A 16,562-nucleotide genomic window follows, 5' to 3' on the forward strand; every position below is an offset into this window, starting at 1 on the left:
ATACAGTACAGTAGGGTTCTCATCATCAGGATAAATAATTCTATAAAGGACCAACACAAATTCAGCTCGGGAGACACATTCAAACAAAGTTGGCACATAATAGCCAGGACAGTATATACCTCTTTTGTGATTTCAAAAATGTGAAATATGCAATATTTCATTAAATTTTTAAAAACATTTAATATCTCATTATTTCTTTGTTTATCGATCATTTAAATCTTGCACATGGCAGATTGTCAATTAATAAGTTGCTACTTTTTTGTACATGGTAACATAATTTTCGCACAATAGGTTCCCCATAAGCGATTTTTCAAAATGTTAAAAATAAATATTAAAAATAATAACAATTATTTGTAGATTTTCAGTAGAAACGCACTTTTAGTCAAAGTTATCTTACCAGTTATAAATAGTGAACAGATTGATAGAAAGGAAACATAAAAATGTTGATACATTAATCCTAACATTAACCAGCGAACATAAGATTACCGAAAGAGTCAAAGAAGTATAACAAACATTATAACATTAACACCAACTAAGTGTTTCTTTGACTTAAAACCCCAATCCCTCCCACTCCCCTATCAGGGATATCCCTATAAAGGGGATACTTTCCCATGAAATATGAATATGGGAATATAAATGTGATAAAGTGATTACTACACTACGGCCGTGAACCAATATTCAGGGAATTTGGCACTTTGTTAACTGTAAATCTGTTAGCTTTGTGCTAAAAAAAGGATTTAAATTTAGTTTGGTTGTCATGACTACCGTGAAACGTCTTTTCGTTATAACATGATTTTTGTTATAATAATTAAAATCCAGTTTTCAATAAAACCATTTTTTTTTTCTTTTCTATACAAACAGGCCCTAGAGCAAGAAGAGTAGATATATGAAACCATAATAAAACCTAATAATAATCTTATTTTGCACCGTTTTCCATCGAAAAAGAAGATTTTAATGGTGCACTAACAAAACAACAATGCAATGAATGAAAAACACGTAAAAAAGCTGAAACATTCAATTTTAACAGTTCACATTAGTAGTGTGTACTTTTGAAAAATACTTACTAACACAATACAATAAAATGTTATTGAATTATGTTCTTACTGGTATAAACAATAATAAAATGTAATACACCTTCCATAAATTGCATACAGTACAAACCAATAAAAAACATTGAATTACATTACATATAAACATTACACATGCACATTACTGTAAAACGCAGTAGATTATTTAAACAGTATACAGTATTTGGTTTGATTTCCACACCAAACCAAGTGCTTCTATTGGTTGAAATACTGAACGCTTGACTAGTCAATTACAGTATATGATAAATATTACAAATAATTTATTAGAAAAATGATAATTAACACAAAAAAGTGATAGATTTACAAGTGAATTTAAATATCAATTTATTGGTAGAATAATAATTGTAAATCTGTTTCACTTTCCTTATACAGTACCATACTATAGCAATTAAAATTATATTTAAATAAAAGAATCATTTAATAATAAATTGTATGGATTGGGCAAAATTTCATATAAGATGAGGGCATATCAATTTGATACAATTGAAAACTATGTACAGTAGTGCTGTTCTACCGTACCCCAGCCGAGGGTGTTAAAAAGTCCCTGTCTAATCGAGTTTGAACAATACCATGAAAGCCCCCAATGGTCTAATGGTTAGGAAAAGGTTCTGAGTTCGCATCTCGGTTGGGGCGGTTTTTTTCTGATTCTCAGATTTCCTCATCTTTATCTTTTTCAAATTTTCTACTGGATACTGCACCTGTTATACCAGAGTGATGGGAATACTATAGCTACTGTAATGAACGTTCATGGTTGAATTTCAGTAAAACATTGCACACTCTCGGGTTTGGAATTAAGTTTTTTATATCGTCTTTTTAACGTACCATTTTGTTGCTTCACCCACTATTTTGGAAAACGGTAGTTCAAGTTCGCGAATATTTTCACTCTACAGTAGATAGCGCGAGTGCTTAAAGAATCAGTTAACACAACAGGTATATTCATATACCATTGAACGAAATTACCAGTGCCATGCAATGTGAAATGCAACGGCAAGTACAGTACTGTTATACATGTGTTATGATTAAATATAAAGTTACTAACTGTAACTGGTTATAATATTAGTGTCACTAAATTATCTTTCTTTTTACAATTTCCCTAAAAATAAAATATTGTTAAACATCTTTAATCGACACGTATTAAAATGATAATAATATGAATTCAAATTGAACATAGGTTTCTAATGCGAATAACACAATTAATTGACATTTACTGTATCTTTGAAGGAATACTTTTGTTACAAGTTGGCGCAATAGAAAATAAATATAATCAATTAAATTTCTCGGAACAAGACATGTGCATCAAGTGAAACTAAATTGTCTAAATGGCTTATGTTATGTTAACATATAGTATTGCGATTTGTAAACGCAGTGTGTAACATTGGCACATAATATTCTCAGTTTTAATGACCCATTGAATCTGATTTTAACTGTACTAGGTCAAGGGTTAAAATAACTCTTGATAATACAATTTTAATTCACAATATATTTAATAATGATTGTGTTTAAAAACATGGTGTTTTACGATTGAGGTTCTAAGTGTGTTCTATTTCTAAGACTGTTTTGGTCCTAAAAAAGAAACATGATGTCCTTGACGCCAAATATCAGGCAAAATCAACGTGCATCAGCAGCATCCAATGGGTGACATTTCTGGCCATAATGTTGTTCACATTCAGTATGTATAGAACAATATTATTGATTGTTCAATCTGTTATGTCAAACATGCATAATTACATATAGGAGAATAGTGCATTGGAGAAACAATAGAAAATACAGAGCAAGTATACAAAAGAGTAAACAAAGAAATTTACAAGGCTAAATTATCTATTGTAAAACAATTGAGTCAAATACAGACAAAGATGAAACAAGAAAGTAGAAACTAAAATATTGTATAAAATAAACAAAACTGTTTGCTTTAAAACAATGTTTAAGTTTTAAAAATGGAATGAAAATGCTAAAATTAGCAATTTGCAAATTGATAAAAATGTATACCACATGATATAAAAGTATGTAAACTGATTTTTGGTATCAAAATTGAAACATACTTGGAGCATGGATTATAGGTCCATGTTTGGAGGAAACATTTTTTTAATGTAAATTAATTTTTATATTAGGTTTCAACAAGTTCTTTAAAAATGTATTTTGTATGATTATTTGGTCATTTTTAGGGGACAAAACATCTTTAGTATTGCATATGTAAATGACTTACATAATCATGAAATGCCTTGGCCTCACTTGAATGTTCACATGTTTCTCGTCTTTCTGGTGCCGCACAATATAAATCCCAAAACACACTGAAACAAAATCAACATAACAATGTGTAAACTAAACTTTAAATAAAGTTGCCATAAATAACGAAATAAAAAACTTATCCTTCTTCACTCACTGAAGTACTATATTATTTTGTGCATAATGTCATAATCAAATAAATATACTGGGATTGTATAGTCAGCTAAAACAGCAGATAAAAGAGCTCAATAAAAATTTACAGTAGAGATTTGTATGCTAGGTTTGAGATTCCTTTGTGATTATTGACGAATAAAGTTTTACTTTGGTTAAAAGCCCATCATTACTTTGTATGTAACAAGTCTACAAATAGATTGCAATGAGCCTCTGTAGTTTATGTTTGCACAGTTAAATTTGAACATTTGAGGACATCAGTATTCATATTTCATTGTTATTCCACAAAAAATTTTTTTCATCAATTTATAAACAAATACTGGTCATTTTTTTTAATTTGTTATGAAAAAAATTAATATAATGGAATATGTTTTTTTAATACTAAAGATAAATTGAATAAAACTATCGAAATTCAATTATTTTCATTATTAGAAAAATCCTAAATAAACGTTTGATAGCATTACAAGTGAAAATGTGACGTCAAAAATCAATACCATAAACACTATAGAGGGCACATAAAGTTACGAATTTTTAGAATAACATAAAATTGATAAGCCCTAAGTTATAGAAGGAGTATACAGAGGCAATAAAACAATTATTTATCCACAGTTAATGTAGTATACATGACATTTTTTATTTTATATATACATTAAATGGTACCAGGTAGACCATAAAGAACTCCATAAGAGAAAGGGTTAAATTTAATTTTTGTTATTATTATTATCATTATTAATTATTTTATGTATTGTATTGTAATTACTATAATTGACCAATAATTATTATAATATAATATTCAAACTTCTTTTGGATTCACACAAAGAAAAAAAGTAATAAACAAAAAAAGTTGAAAGAATACTAAATCTTGGGTTTATCCATTACGATTTAGGGGTTGGAAATCAACTCTCTAGGCAAAGCTCTATAAAAGTTATTGTTCTCCAGCATATACTTACCACCACCAAGAATGTAAGAACCCAGGAGGCTCTCCTAACGTTATGTTTTTCTCCCATCTTATCTGTACAAAAAATGCATAAAAAATATTGTTTAAAAAATTAGCAGTCTTTTTAGTATAAATAAATAATACATTTTAAATAATATTTCTAAAAATTCATATTCTTTATCAAATTAATTTTATTATTAGCGATGTTTTGTGTGGTGTAGCATAAGCCAATGTTATTGTTTGATCCATTCAGGGATCTGCTCAAAAATGTGTGTCGGGTCAATCTACCTACCAGGTCAACTTTTCAAAAGAATAGAATTTCAGTAATTTATAACAATAAACTGATCTTACCTCCGAAAGAAATGTTTGTGCTGCTTTTTGTGCCCCAACATGGAGTAAATATTCATATACATACAGTGCTAATCTGAAACAAAAATGTATATAAATGTACTAATACGTTTAAATTTTTGAATAAGATAACGGAGATGAACAATAAATGGAACAGCAAAGTAAGATGGTGGACACAGCACAGTTATTTTCGTATTCAGTGTAAACTTAACCGATTTTAACCGTTCAAAAGCACAAAATAGCAAAACAAATAGGTCTGGATTCATATTTTGCACGAGAATTTTGAAATAAAAAATTAGAAACTTACTTTTCTCTAGCTTGACTGTCCGACGGTACTGTGGACCCTTTTCCTTTGGAGTACATGCTTCGCTAGTTGAACTGTCACGCACCTGTCAAGCGAGTGAGGCCAACTCTGACCTCGTCTCTATGGCAACCTTGAAATAATCTATAACGTGATTGGTTGAAATAAAAAAGAGTCATCAAGTTTCTTGAAACTGCTGAACAAAATTGATTGTGATCGGAAAGGGTACGGTATACAATCCGCTTAATCAATTATGGGGCCAAATATGTTTTGATTGTAAAACGCAATAATATTATATATTGATATTTCAACGACTTTTTTTGTTATGACGGTATTGAAATTAATTTTTGTAATTGTTTTTATTATTTCTCCCGTATATTCGTTCTATTGAAAATAACCTTGTTCATTTTAGGCCTACCTCATTTGTACCATTCCACTCATAAACATTACTGTAATTATTTGTAGTATTAGTGGGACTGAGTGGAGTATTTATAATCTTATGTTGGTAGTTAGTGCGCTTTCTAACATTCTTTGTATTTAAATGTATGTATTGCTTGAATTTATTTTGCTTCTCCTGAAGGTATTTCAAATACGTAAAAATAAATAAATATAATGCAAATAATAAATTTAAGTATTACTATTATACACCAACCCTTTACAAAAAGTATTATTTGTCTGTTGAAAATTACATTTTTCAGCAATTGCCTCGTGTATATTTTTTTTTTTAGGTATCTTTAAAACAATATTTAAACTTTCTCAATAATTTAATCCGTTTTATTACTCAATTGACGAAAAACTCAGGGGACGGATCGAACTTTTAAAATGACTATTAACAAACGGCAAGAATCGAATATAGAAAATTAATTTTAGAAAGTAGGCCTACTTTGCCTATTGATCAAATCATAGAGATAATCGGCAACAGTTGACGAAATAGAATCATCACTTTTGAAGGGTCCTCCTTTTTGAAAGGCTGGGGGTGAATCTTTCAAGAACAATCGGATATAGGGGTCGGTACTTACACATTTTTTCCTTTTTTTATAAATAAACTTTAATTTAATCATTTTAAATATTTGTTATGTTTTATTTATTTAATAAATTATTTCATTTATTCAAAGCAATGTACTTTTACTAAAAATTTGAATTGAATTCATAGATGCAATAATGAGACGAGCCAAGCATCGAGTATGCAAATAAGATCTAGAAACTATTTTGTGGGCGGAGTCGGTGTTTAAACTCTGCACATGCATGGCTTCTCTCGCGCCGCCTGAGACTGATGGAATAGGATCGAAGCGGGCGTGTGGTGGTGGCCCGGGGAGAGAGACGATTGAGACGATGGGAAAACCCAATCTGTTAAGCGCGTAAATAGGTTGCTGGCCCCATGAATACTGTAACATGACCTTCCTGACTGAGATTGACTTCAATACATGTCTTAAGCATTTTATTGAGGTGTCAAATAGTATCAATGATACATGGGAATTGGTGACATTCGAAGAGGTAGGCTAGGCCTTTGTAGATAAAGGCAATATATTAGGCCTACGCACATACGGCATATATAGGCCCTTACGTACTGTGATTGGTAGATTGCCTCTGTGATCTGGTAGACTCCGCCCTACTGTATGTAGTAAGTAAGGTCTGGGTGTGAGGAAACTACTGAACTGTGCCAAAATGAATTCAGGGATTGGATAACAACAACAAAAAACCAACAAACTTAAAACAAAAATAGCCTAAAAAAATAAGAAAATTGTGACTTGTGTAGGCCTAGGCCTACTTTTAATTTTTCATAAATAATAATTAGGTTTCAGTTTGCAATCAATTTATATTATATTAAAATAATATTACAATTAGATGATAAAAGAAAAATAAATAAAAAGAGAAATGGGATACTCAGAATCTGATTCTGAGTTGAATTTTGTCCTTGTTTTTTTTTTCCAGCAAGTCCGACACAAAGAAAGAAAGCAGTATTTGGTGAAAAAAAACGTTCCAAGATTATTAGAGAAATCACAGAAAAATACTACTAATGACACTATTTTTCAATGTGAGGAAGATTTGGAAACGGTCAAGGTACTTTTCAATGTCAAGATTCAGGGGTCCCATCATGCCTAGCGACAATATACACCCTGCATCGTGCCTGCTGTCTCATGTATCACATATGGGATGAAGATTTCTGTCAGAAGATACGATACAGCAGGATGTTTAATTTCGCTAGATATGATACCAATGCTTGTGTATCGGCCGGGGTAGAACTTGGAAAAGAGATATATCAGGAGAATGCATAGCATAGTAACCAAACAACAGAGGGTGCTATAAATATTGAAAAAAAAAGTATAAAAAAGATAGTGTGGTGTTTCATTGAAATTTGTAAATAATTATATGAAAATTAATTGACATTGTTCAAGAAATATTGTCCCCCTGAATAAAATAACTTGTTAAAATGTTTTTGCTGAATAAACATTTTAATTTCGCTATTATACTGATTAGTTATTCACAAAAATTGCATGGGAAAAAAATCAGTCATCGGCCTATGTTAGACAATGAGTTATTACTTAAATTTAACCATTTATTTATCATATCATATTTTGTCTTTTTAAAGCTTTTTTTTCTATGGAAATGAATACAGTATTAAAAAGTTTGATTTTTCATCTTATTTTTCAGGTTTTGTGGGACAATACATCTTTCTGATTGTTTCACAAATCTTCTAATTCATTTAAAGTTTGACATATAATGAAATATCTTATCTATTTCTGTGCATGACTTCTTGTAAGCTTAGCATTTCTTTGTAAATTACTGTATTAGGTACAGCATTTTATTTATTGAATTTAGGATGATGTTTTGGTCGCAAAGTCATCAGACAGTATACCATGTACATTTGAGTATCACATTGTTTATAGCCACAGCTATGCTGTTCCAGTACTGTACTTTAATGCATGTAAAGCAGGTAAGGTAAAACCTGAAGGTGGTGTTTGTGTAGGCAGAGGTGGTTCCAATTCCCCAGAAGTTTGATATATTCCTCCAATTTTTAGGCCAGTTCCCCAATTTTTAGGCCAGTTCCCCCAATTTTTAGAGATAGCATAGTGTTGCCAAAATATGGATGGAACTGAAAGATAGGGGCCATAGTATAGCGGTCTTTCATTGGAGGGAGACCTGTATTTTATAGAATGTGTATAGTTAGTTTGGGCTATCTAAAAATCAGTGAAAAAAAACACAGTATTTTTACTTTAGATGGTCAACTTTTAAGCCTGGATGAGGTATGGAAGATGATCCCTAAACATTATCAAGCACGTTTACAACATGAACAGTGGACTTTTATAACGCAGCAGGTAAGATTACCATTATCAAGTTTAAAGTTTGCAAAACGATAAATGATTGACTAAACTCGGTAGGTATGGATATTATATAAAAACATGAATGTCCTTGTTCAAACAAGAGCCCTGATAACGCATATTACCTGAAAATTGATTTTAGAAACACTTCATTTTCTCAAATATACAAATAATAGTTTTTATGATATTTCAAGTTGAAAGATTGACACTGTTCTATTTGACAGGCGGAGTCAATTTAAAACAACGAATGAGAATGCCTGTATTGTTAAAAAATTTGAATGATTAATGAACGAGTTATCCGGGTACGTCCCCTGAACTTCAAATTTTTTCCAACACCCATAGTGAGGGGCTGCACCAAATGAATCATACAGGTGATTCACCATTTACTTTTTCCTGCTGCCTAGTTGGAACATGGAAGTTGGAACACCACATTTCGGAAGTTGTTTTTTTTTTTAAGTCAAATCAGGATGTTTTAACAGGAAAGTTCTCCTTAATAATAGGGGTGAGTGTGCCCTTAATAGGGTTCTCCAAAAAAAGAGGTTCTCTGTAATCATTTTTGCCATTTTTATTGCCTTGCCTCCACTACATAAGAAATTATTCTATCTTCCTCTTAACTGTACAGACTTCAGTTCATTGTTTCTTTGTCTTTAAATGATCGATATAATACATTTAATCAATATCATTTTATTTCCACCAATAGGAGCACCCGATTATAGGACGACCATTTTTCACATTGCATCCCTGTCATACAGCTGATCTCATGAAGTCAGTATTTGCAGACAACAAACAAACAGGGTAAATGTTTTTTTTATGAAATATGAAATTGTATATGTACCAAAATGTGCAAGTGAAAATATTAAAGATAGGTTGGCTCATTACATGGCTTGGGGACAGCCTCAACAAACTTGGAAACCAAGTGTTGAAGTCTCCAACAAATATCCAGTCTGGCTGCAAGTGCATAAATTACTCATGAATATAATAAAGTAGTTATAAATAACCTTATTTATATTGCATTACCATAGTAACAATATATACAGTATCATTGCAACCATTTACTGACCTTTAATATTAATAATAATTACATTTTGTTAATTCAGATCATATTTAGTGAGCTGGCTAAGTTCTGTTGGACCGGTTGTTGGTCTGGACCTGCCATTGGCCTTTGCTGCACTGTGTGGAGAGTGAGAGTTGGCCAGATCACCAATTGGACCAATTATCACCTTTGCTATTATTGGTGGAGCATTGCAAAGATTGTATGTTGGGGAAGTCATTCATCCCAACCTAAAATAGGTTAAAGTTTTTCTGTGTGGAGAGTTAGAGGTTACTAGGGTTTTGAAAATCATCATTTTCAGTGTCAACCTACCACAGTTCTTTTCTAACTATTTCAGTATGCTCTATTGTCTATTTTCTAAAATACAATACATGTATCATCATTTGTTTGTTTGTAGTTACAAATATTCAACTCATTCATTCAGTTAACTTCAAAAAATACAATTGATGCCAAACTTTAATTCTATTTCAGCCTGTTTATTACAATCAATGGTATGGTATGGTAGTTTCCAATATATTTCATAAAGGTGTTTTTTTTTTCCAAATTAAAAATATATATTTCTCAAAAACTTCTGCCTACAACCTAACAGCTATATTTCTTTTAAATTTACGTTGGATTTACTTTTTTCCACTTTGGGAATGACTAAACAATATTTGTGCTTTCTATAACAGAATATGTATTGAAAAAAAACACCACATAAGGTATTTAAGCAGCAGGGCCATAGTTCGCAAGAAATTTCTAATTTAATGTTTATGATAATTGATTGTTATTGTTAATTGTTGCAATGTATTTAAATTTTACTAGAGAGGGCCCCTGAATATCAGTTAACCCACTGGGCTAATCTGGAAGGTTTACACTCTTAAAAGCTAGTTGAAATAAAAAAGAAATAAAAAAACTCTGGATGGCCATCAAGGAATTGCCTATTTAATGTTCCCCCGCCCCCTTAAAATTACTATTGGCATTCTTCAGATGCATTTCAATTATATTCTTGTTAGAGAATCTTGTAAATATGTGATATAGATAGAAATATTACCATACTGGTGTATTTGATGTACCTATCAAACCTTATTCAATCGTAATTCTTCCCCATGAAAACCTTAGGTAATTTTAATTTATTATAAATACATTGATATCTAAATTTTTAGCTGCTATAAAATTATATTCTATTTTGTACAAATATAAATTATACATTTGCAAATCTGAAAATTGCTCTGAAGTTCTTTTTTTTTATCTAAATACAATATTTGACATTATACTAAAATATATTTTCTTTGGTATTGCACCAAACACACCTCAATACCCCGTCATGGTCTAAGTGTGGCGTGTCTGGATTAACATAAATTAGTATGTGCACCTTACTATATTGTGCATATTGAGAACAAATTGTAGTGTTGTACATTTATATCCACAAAATTACTACAATTTTTAAATGATTACTAAAAACCTTTTGCCTTTCCTTGTCAATGTTTTATGATGGACGTACCACACTAACCTATGAATGAATGGCTCCATATAAATGATTATTATTAATAAGGTGTTATGAATACATGTGTGTCAGAATTTGTGCGGGATTCGGAATTATTTGAGTAAATTATAAAATATCAGCAATCATCTTGTATGAGTGTAGATAGTAATCTACACTTCATTGTTGAAGGTATGACGGCGGTATGTTGGTACATTTGTATTGCAAACATCAGGTCTTTGTCCAGTATAGCTATTGCAGATCAGATGAAAAAGATCTTTCTCAGCCTCTTGCTCTATTGCTTCAGTGTGAACCTAAAAGGTAATGAATATACATAAATTAACATCCAGACAACTTAGGTCAAAATGCTTTCATATGTTCTGTTAAGAAAATGTATCCTAATAGTAATACAGTAATGCAAAATATTTGGTTATTATTAATATTATTCAATCAATAAATACAATACTTGCAATTTTTAGATATTAGGAAAAATCTATGATATTTTGTAAAGAGGAGATCGCTTTGTGGATGTTAACCTTCTATAACAATGCTTTTCCCTAAGTTGTGGAGTACAGGCCCCAATAGGGCAGTGTGAAAATAGTACACTGCTGTTATCGCTACTCATTGGTGTTTTTTTAAAAGAGCACACACTTATTCCTATCCAAGAATGTTTTGCCATCAGAGTTGGCCATGAACCATGGTAGTGAAGCAGCTATGGATTATGAAACCTTTGTCTTAACTGCTAATCCATTGACCTAAGTTTGCACTTTTTAATAAAACTTACCCCTCCAATTGTAACCCAAGGTACGTATGTATGAGCAGGCTGAAGAGCATCCGTCTTTAGAGCCATCTGATGTTCCAGCTGGTTGCCTTGACTACTATTGGCACATTTGGACACCGCATCAAATTCTAACCCATATTTTGTAAGGCACTTTATATAGAAAAAAAGCAGGAATTGAGTATACAAAATGCAGCATTGCCAAATACAGAAGAGGATGTTAAAACAAAACAATAAGGTCATACCATCTTGCATACGGAAAAGAAGGATGATTAGTATAGTCAAGAAAAAATGGCAATACAATTTCATAATTTGTGACCCTATGGTTTTGAAAGAATATTCAGAATAAAGCAGATTACACATTATGTACTTAAAACCTATTCTTAATTTCAGAAATATAAGTCTGAAATTGTACAAAAAAATGTTTTTGTCACTTCATTAATTCAAAGAGTTGAGAATATAGGAAACAAGTGAGCCAAAAACTGAGATTATTGAGCAGACAGATAGCAAGAGAGCCTTAAGTCAACTACTATTGACCATGATAATTCAAAGCTCAAATTCATGGCTTCTGTCCCAGTACTATCACTACCGCAATGTAGCTTTCTTATTTAAATGAGGTCTTACCTGTTTGGCTGCATTAGCTGGATCATCTGCTGCTTCCATACAGAAAATTACAGGAACTGCTTGTTTTAATGGAATCAATGATAGTATACATGTCTCCATCACATTACCAGCACACTCCCGCTCACCATGTTGACAGGTAAACTCCCACTGATTGCCAACTTGCTTTTCCTAGCAAAATGGAAAGTTAAAGATTAATATGACCCAATGAAGGTAGCAGATGATCAGCAGTAGTAATTGTAAAACAATATGGCAAAAGATACCAAATTAGCCTTAGTTGAGAATAGAATTCCGAAAACTACACCACGCAAAACTTTGGTATACAGATTTTTGCTGTGGGAGCAGAGTAGTTTTAGAAGGTACACTCTACATGGATTTCCATTTCCAGTCATACAATATTCAGTCAAATTGGCACAAGTGGTTTCAACTTGATATTTATTGTCAACCTTATGTTTTCCAAATTTGAAGATAAACCTGAATCGAAATCCTTCTATTCTTAGCTAGTTGTCATTGAAAATGCAGAGTTGACCAAAAAGGCTGCCTCCCCTGGTAAACCCTATTTCTCTGTGTCTTTATTATACTCACATGTGCATTGCCATATGGAATAAGGGTTAAATTTAAAATTCCTGTTGAAGCTAACTTTCCCCAAGTTGGTTCAAGTTGTTCTGCTATAAATCTTTTACAATCTGGGCAGAGTGATTCTAAGTACAATTCTACATTGACTGGTGGTGAATCAAGCCGTGCCTCTAGCCACGGTTCACACTGATACTCAACCTTAAAAGATAAATTAAAACATGTCTGTGTTGAAACAATATTGTATTCCCATTCTGATTTTCCGTGAAATACCAGAATAATTAGCAGTTCATCAAATAAGCACAATGGGTAAAAAATCATGTCTGAATCTAAATGACTGACCATCCATCATGTAATTTATTATTTTCTATCAGCATGGTAGACTGTGTGTAATATCAGCCCAGTCTTGCAGGTATAGTTCACTGTGCCGATAGGAAGAGAACATTGAAATAAAGTACTGTATAGTCAATTCATGAATCATGGTACTAATTAATAATACAGTACTCTCTGGCGTATGTATGGGCCTAGCCTACTACTTACAATATTATATTACAATTATAATTATATATTCAGACTTCTATATATAAATTTACGTAAGGGCAAAATTTGGTAAATCGCGCGTTATTTCTAGAATGTTTACTCGATGGTATATAACGTTGGTTAGAATCTCGGTACTGATTTTAACCACCTGATGTAACCCTGTTTACTAATTAAATTGAGTTAGATAATTAGTTATTGACAATTAAAACGAATTTAGGTTCAACGATTTGCCCCAAATAAGGGTGTTTTCCGATCGTGGTATACACTGTCTAATGGATGTCCTCTTGAAAAATACCTGCGCACAATAATACGAGGATGCTTCGCATTTTCCTATCTCCTCCTACGATAATTGTTTTTAATAGCTGAAAACCGGTTGAACAGCTCGAGTATCATAATGTTGAAGACAAGCCGATTTTCTTTAAAAAAAATACTATTTTGATAGATTTAATATACGTTTATACAAATGTATTGATTTGCGATGAATGGAACATTCCAATCTCTCAGACTCCCAGTTTGTAGGTAAATTTATGAGCCCTTGGTTTAACACAAGTAGGTAAATTTATGGGCCCTTGGAGAATAAACTTACAACTGAGATATAGTATTGCAATACTTTGACAATATTGTAAATATAAAACATTTAAAACAATATTTCGTTACTGAGTGGATAAAGAATATATTTAAAAATTGTTCTTCCCATCCTCTTCCCCATCCCTCAACTCTAATGTTATATACAAAACACATATTGGGTTTGTTTAAATGAGTTCAAATAAAAAATTTGGACTCATTTTTAAGACAAGTTTCTCCTTCGGAAGTAGGCCTAATTCCCAGAGTGCTAATTTTAGTTGACTACATTAATCATCATGTCTATTTATTCGTTTCTGAAAACGACAATGTATTTATAGTCCTGCGGTACGTATTTGAAATTTGAATTTGAAATCGCCAGTTTTTACGCTGAAATTACTGTGTATTCGAGAACCATATGTGGACACGACCTAGATGGTAAGCGAGCGTACCATCTAGTTTATAATAATTAATATACTCTCTAGCCTATAGACTATAGTAGGGCTTATATACATTTCTAAAGCTCTGTCTACACTATCAAACTTTATATGACAAAAACATGTGATGTGCCCATATACTGACACGATGATGTCATATCACTGCCATATTTGGGCACATCACACTTTTTTTGTCGAACTAGTTTGATAGTGTAAACAGAGCTTTACATATAACAGATATATACTATATATTATATAGTATTAGTAGCCAGGCCTACTACTCCTCATCATTTACATATGCATCAAGAATGGTCATACCATGAATGATGGAGAAATGGGCAGTTTATACTGTGGTATTAAGTGTCAGGTAGTAAGTACAGTTAGTAGTAAGTAGTAGATAAGATGGAGAGTAGCATAATTATTAATAAAATACTAGTAAATAGAGAAGACCTACCTTACAAGCTCTTGCCGTATCTCTTGAAGAACACCACAAACTTGGATGTAATGAACAACGATCAGCTAGGCCTAATATTAGGTTTATATTTAACAAAAGAAACAAACATAATACTGCACTTCTTTCCATTTTGCAAAAGATTTTTCACAAATTCTAGACCAAGCAAAACCCGAGCGTTTTATTTGTTTCAAACGAAGAGCGACAATCAGGTGATGTTTCTCTCGTGACCGGTGTTTCACGTGACTATTTAAAGACCAACCAATTTAATCACGCTTGAGTACACAGCAAGTTGCATGGTCACAATTTTGTAATGGAATCTTCTTGCAATGACGAAATTCATGATTTTAGTACAAAGATATCAACTATTTTAGAACCGTTAGGGTTTGAAATATACATTTTTAAGGTATTGGATACTTATAATTATCTAAATATAAGAACAAGCGCTTAATTTTGTGATAACAGCAGTACCTAATTAATTGTATTTTGTAGGCCCAGCTAGCAGCATGCGAGCATGTGGATGGGCTACCATCCAATCACGTCGCTTCTCCATCATGGTTCGAGTATCTGGAGGTTTTTTTTCTTAATGCAGATCCGAACTATAGAGGGTGCTATCTATACCATTTTGAGAAATACATCAAACCATAGAGAGCGCTATTTAGTATTAATAAATACTGCAGTAAAACCAAAGATTTTATTAGCCGAAGGCTAGATAGCAAACTCCAGTTCAAAAAGTGATTCTTCATGGAGAGAGGGAACCAACAAGATGGCGGCTGCAATCGACCAATCCGATATGCCCTACACAGTGCGCACTACGATAAGCCTAGTTTGAGTCTATCTGCATGAGAAGCATTCTTCACATTCTCCCTTCGATATATGCATGCATCGTCTTGAGCGTATGAACGTGAACGCATTCTATATGATCCTCGTATACAAAAATTGCTAGAAATTACCAAGAAATTATTCCATTACACTTCAATTAACAATATATTTAATATCTTTCTTTAACAAGAATATGTGGTGTAATATGTTGTCTTAATGTTATATTAGATTATTATTTTTTATATTAAATAATGTTTTTTAACACATTTACGGCTGCCATCTTCCCCCTCCTGTTGGAATCACTTTTCAGTCTGAAGTATGCCCTCTAGCCTTCGGCTTATTACACCTCTCTGAGTAAAACATGGGTTTATTATTTTACAAATAATGAATGTTTATGAGTGTGATGGTAACAAAAAGTCTGAAGAAATTTTATTATAGAAGGAGATGAAACAAATTATCGGGAGACTTTCGCCATTATCAGGAGATTTGAGAGGTCTAGTGCGTATGTGCACGTTCATGGAGAGTGAAGGATTTTTCCAGGATGGCTTAAAACTTTTAGAAGACTAGTGTACATCATGCCAAGAAGCACCACATATTAAGAGGCCCAAAAATTGTCCCCTGAATAGAGGTACCCATATTCAAGTACCCATATTTTGGTTTTTTAATCAAAAAACCAATGTGTCCCCCTTTTTTTTTAGAAAAAAAAACAATATACCAAAACCAACAATAATTGATCTTCCTTATCTGTACCATCTGTACCAAACATTCAGTTTTTGTATACTGACAAAAAAAAACTTTTTTATACTTTACTAAAGATTGGTTGGTACAATGATGTAGTTAGTGAAATCTTTCATCTTCCCTATCATGAAGACACTGTT

The 16,562-nt window shown here is 32.1% G+C and overlaps 3 protein-coding genes across 7 annotated transcripts in view; 1 reads left to right on the top strand and 2 right to left on the bottom strand.

The window, feature by feature from the left end:
• LOC144844455 (single-stranded DNA-binding protein 3-like) overlaps positions 1-5,152 on the bottom strand; it is a 44,402-nt gene extending 39,250 nt beyond the window's left edge. For all 5 annotated transcript variants that reach the window (XM_078701388.1, XM_078701386.1, XM_078701387.1 and 2 more), the window contains exons 1-4: positions 5,075-5,152; positions 4,771-4,843; positions 4,433-4,494; positions 3,292-3,376 (exon numbers count right to left, since the gene is read on the bottom strand). In XM_078701388.1, the coding sequence (XP_078557514.1) occupies positions 3,292-3,376; positions 4,433-4,494; positions 4,771-4,843; positions 5,075-5,130 (276 nt within the window). In that variant the 5' untranslated portion in view covers positions 5,131-5,152. The remainder of the gene's footprint in view (positions 1-3,291; positions 3,377-4,432; positions 4,495-4,770; positions 4,844-5,074) is intronic.
• Positions 5,153-6,347: 1,195 nt separating this feature from the next.
• Positions 6,348-9,832, top strand: LOC144845188 (ubiquitin-like-conjugating enzyme ATG10). The gene is made up of 6 exons (XM_078702359.1): positions 6,348-6,562; positions 7,001-7,129; positions 7,889-8,003; positions 8,288-8,385; positions 9,089-9,183; positions 9,486-9,832. Exons 1-6 carry the CDS (start codon positions 6,461-6,463, stop codon positions 9,571-9,573), a joined length of 627 nt encoding a protein of 208 aa, XP_078558485.1. The 5' UTR covers positions 6,348-6,460; the 3' UTR covers positions 9,574-9,832.
• An 843-nt stretch (positions 9,833-10,675) lies between these two features.
• LOC144845187 (gamma-interferon-inducible lysosomal thiol reductase-like) lies at positions 10,676-15,363 on the bottom strand. The gene is made up of 5 exons (XM_078702358.1): positions 14,866-15,363; positions 12,886-13,074; positions 12,304-12,471; positions 11,686-11,832; positions 10,676-11,215 (listed from the first exon to the last, which is right to left on the bottom strand). The coding sequence occupies exons 1-5, from the start codon at positions 14,992-14,994 to the stop codon at positions 11,075-11,077; spliced, it is 774 nt and encodes a 257-aa protein (XP_078558484.1). The 5' UTR covers positions 14,995-15,363; the 3' UTR covers positions 10,676-11,074.
• Positions 15,364-16,562: the final 1,199 nt, after the last annotated feature.

The sequence above is a fragment of the Antedon bifida genome, chromosome 6 (assembly GCF_963402885.1).
Source record: "Antedon bifida chromosome 6, ecAntBifi1.1, whole genome shotgun sequence".
Lineage (NCBI taxonomy): Eukaryota > Metazoa > Echinodermata > Crinoidea > Comatulida > Antedonidae > Antedon > Antedon bifida.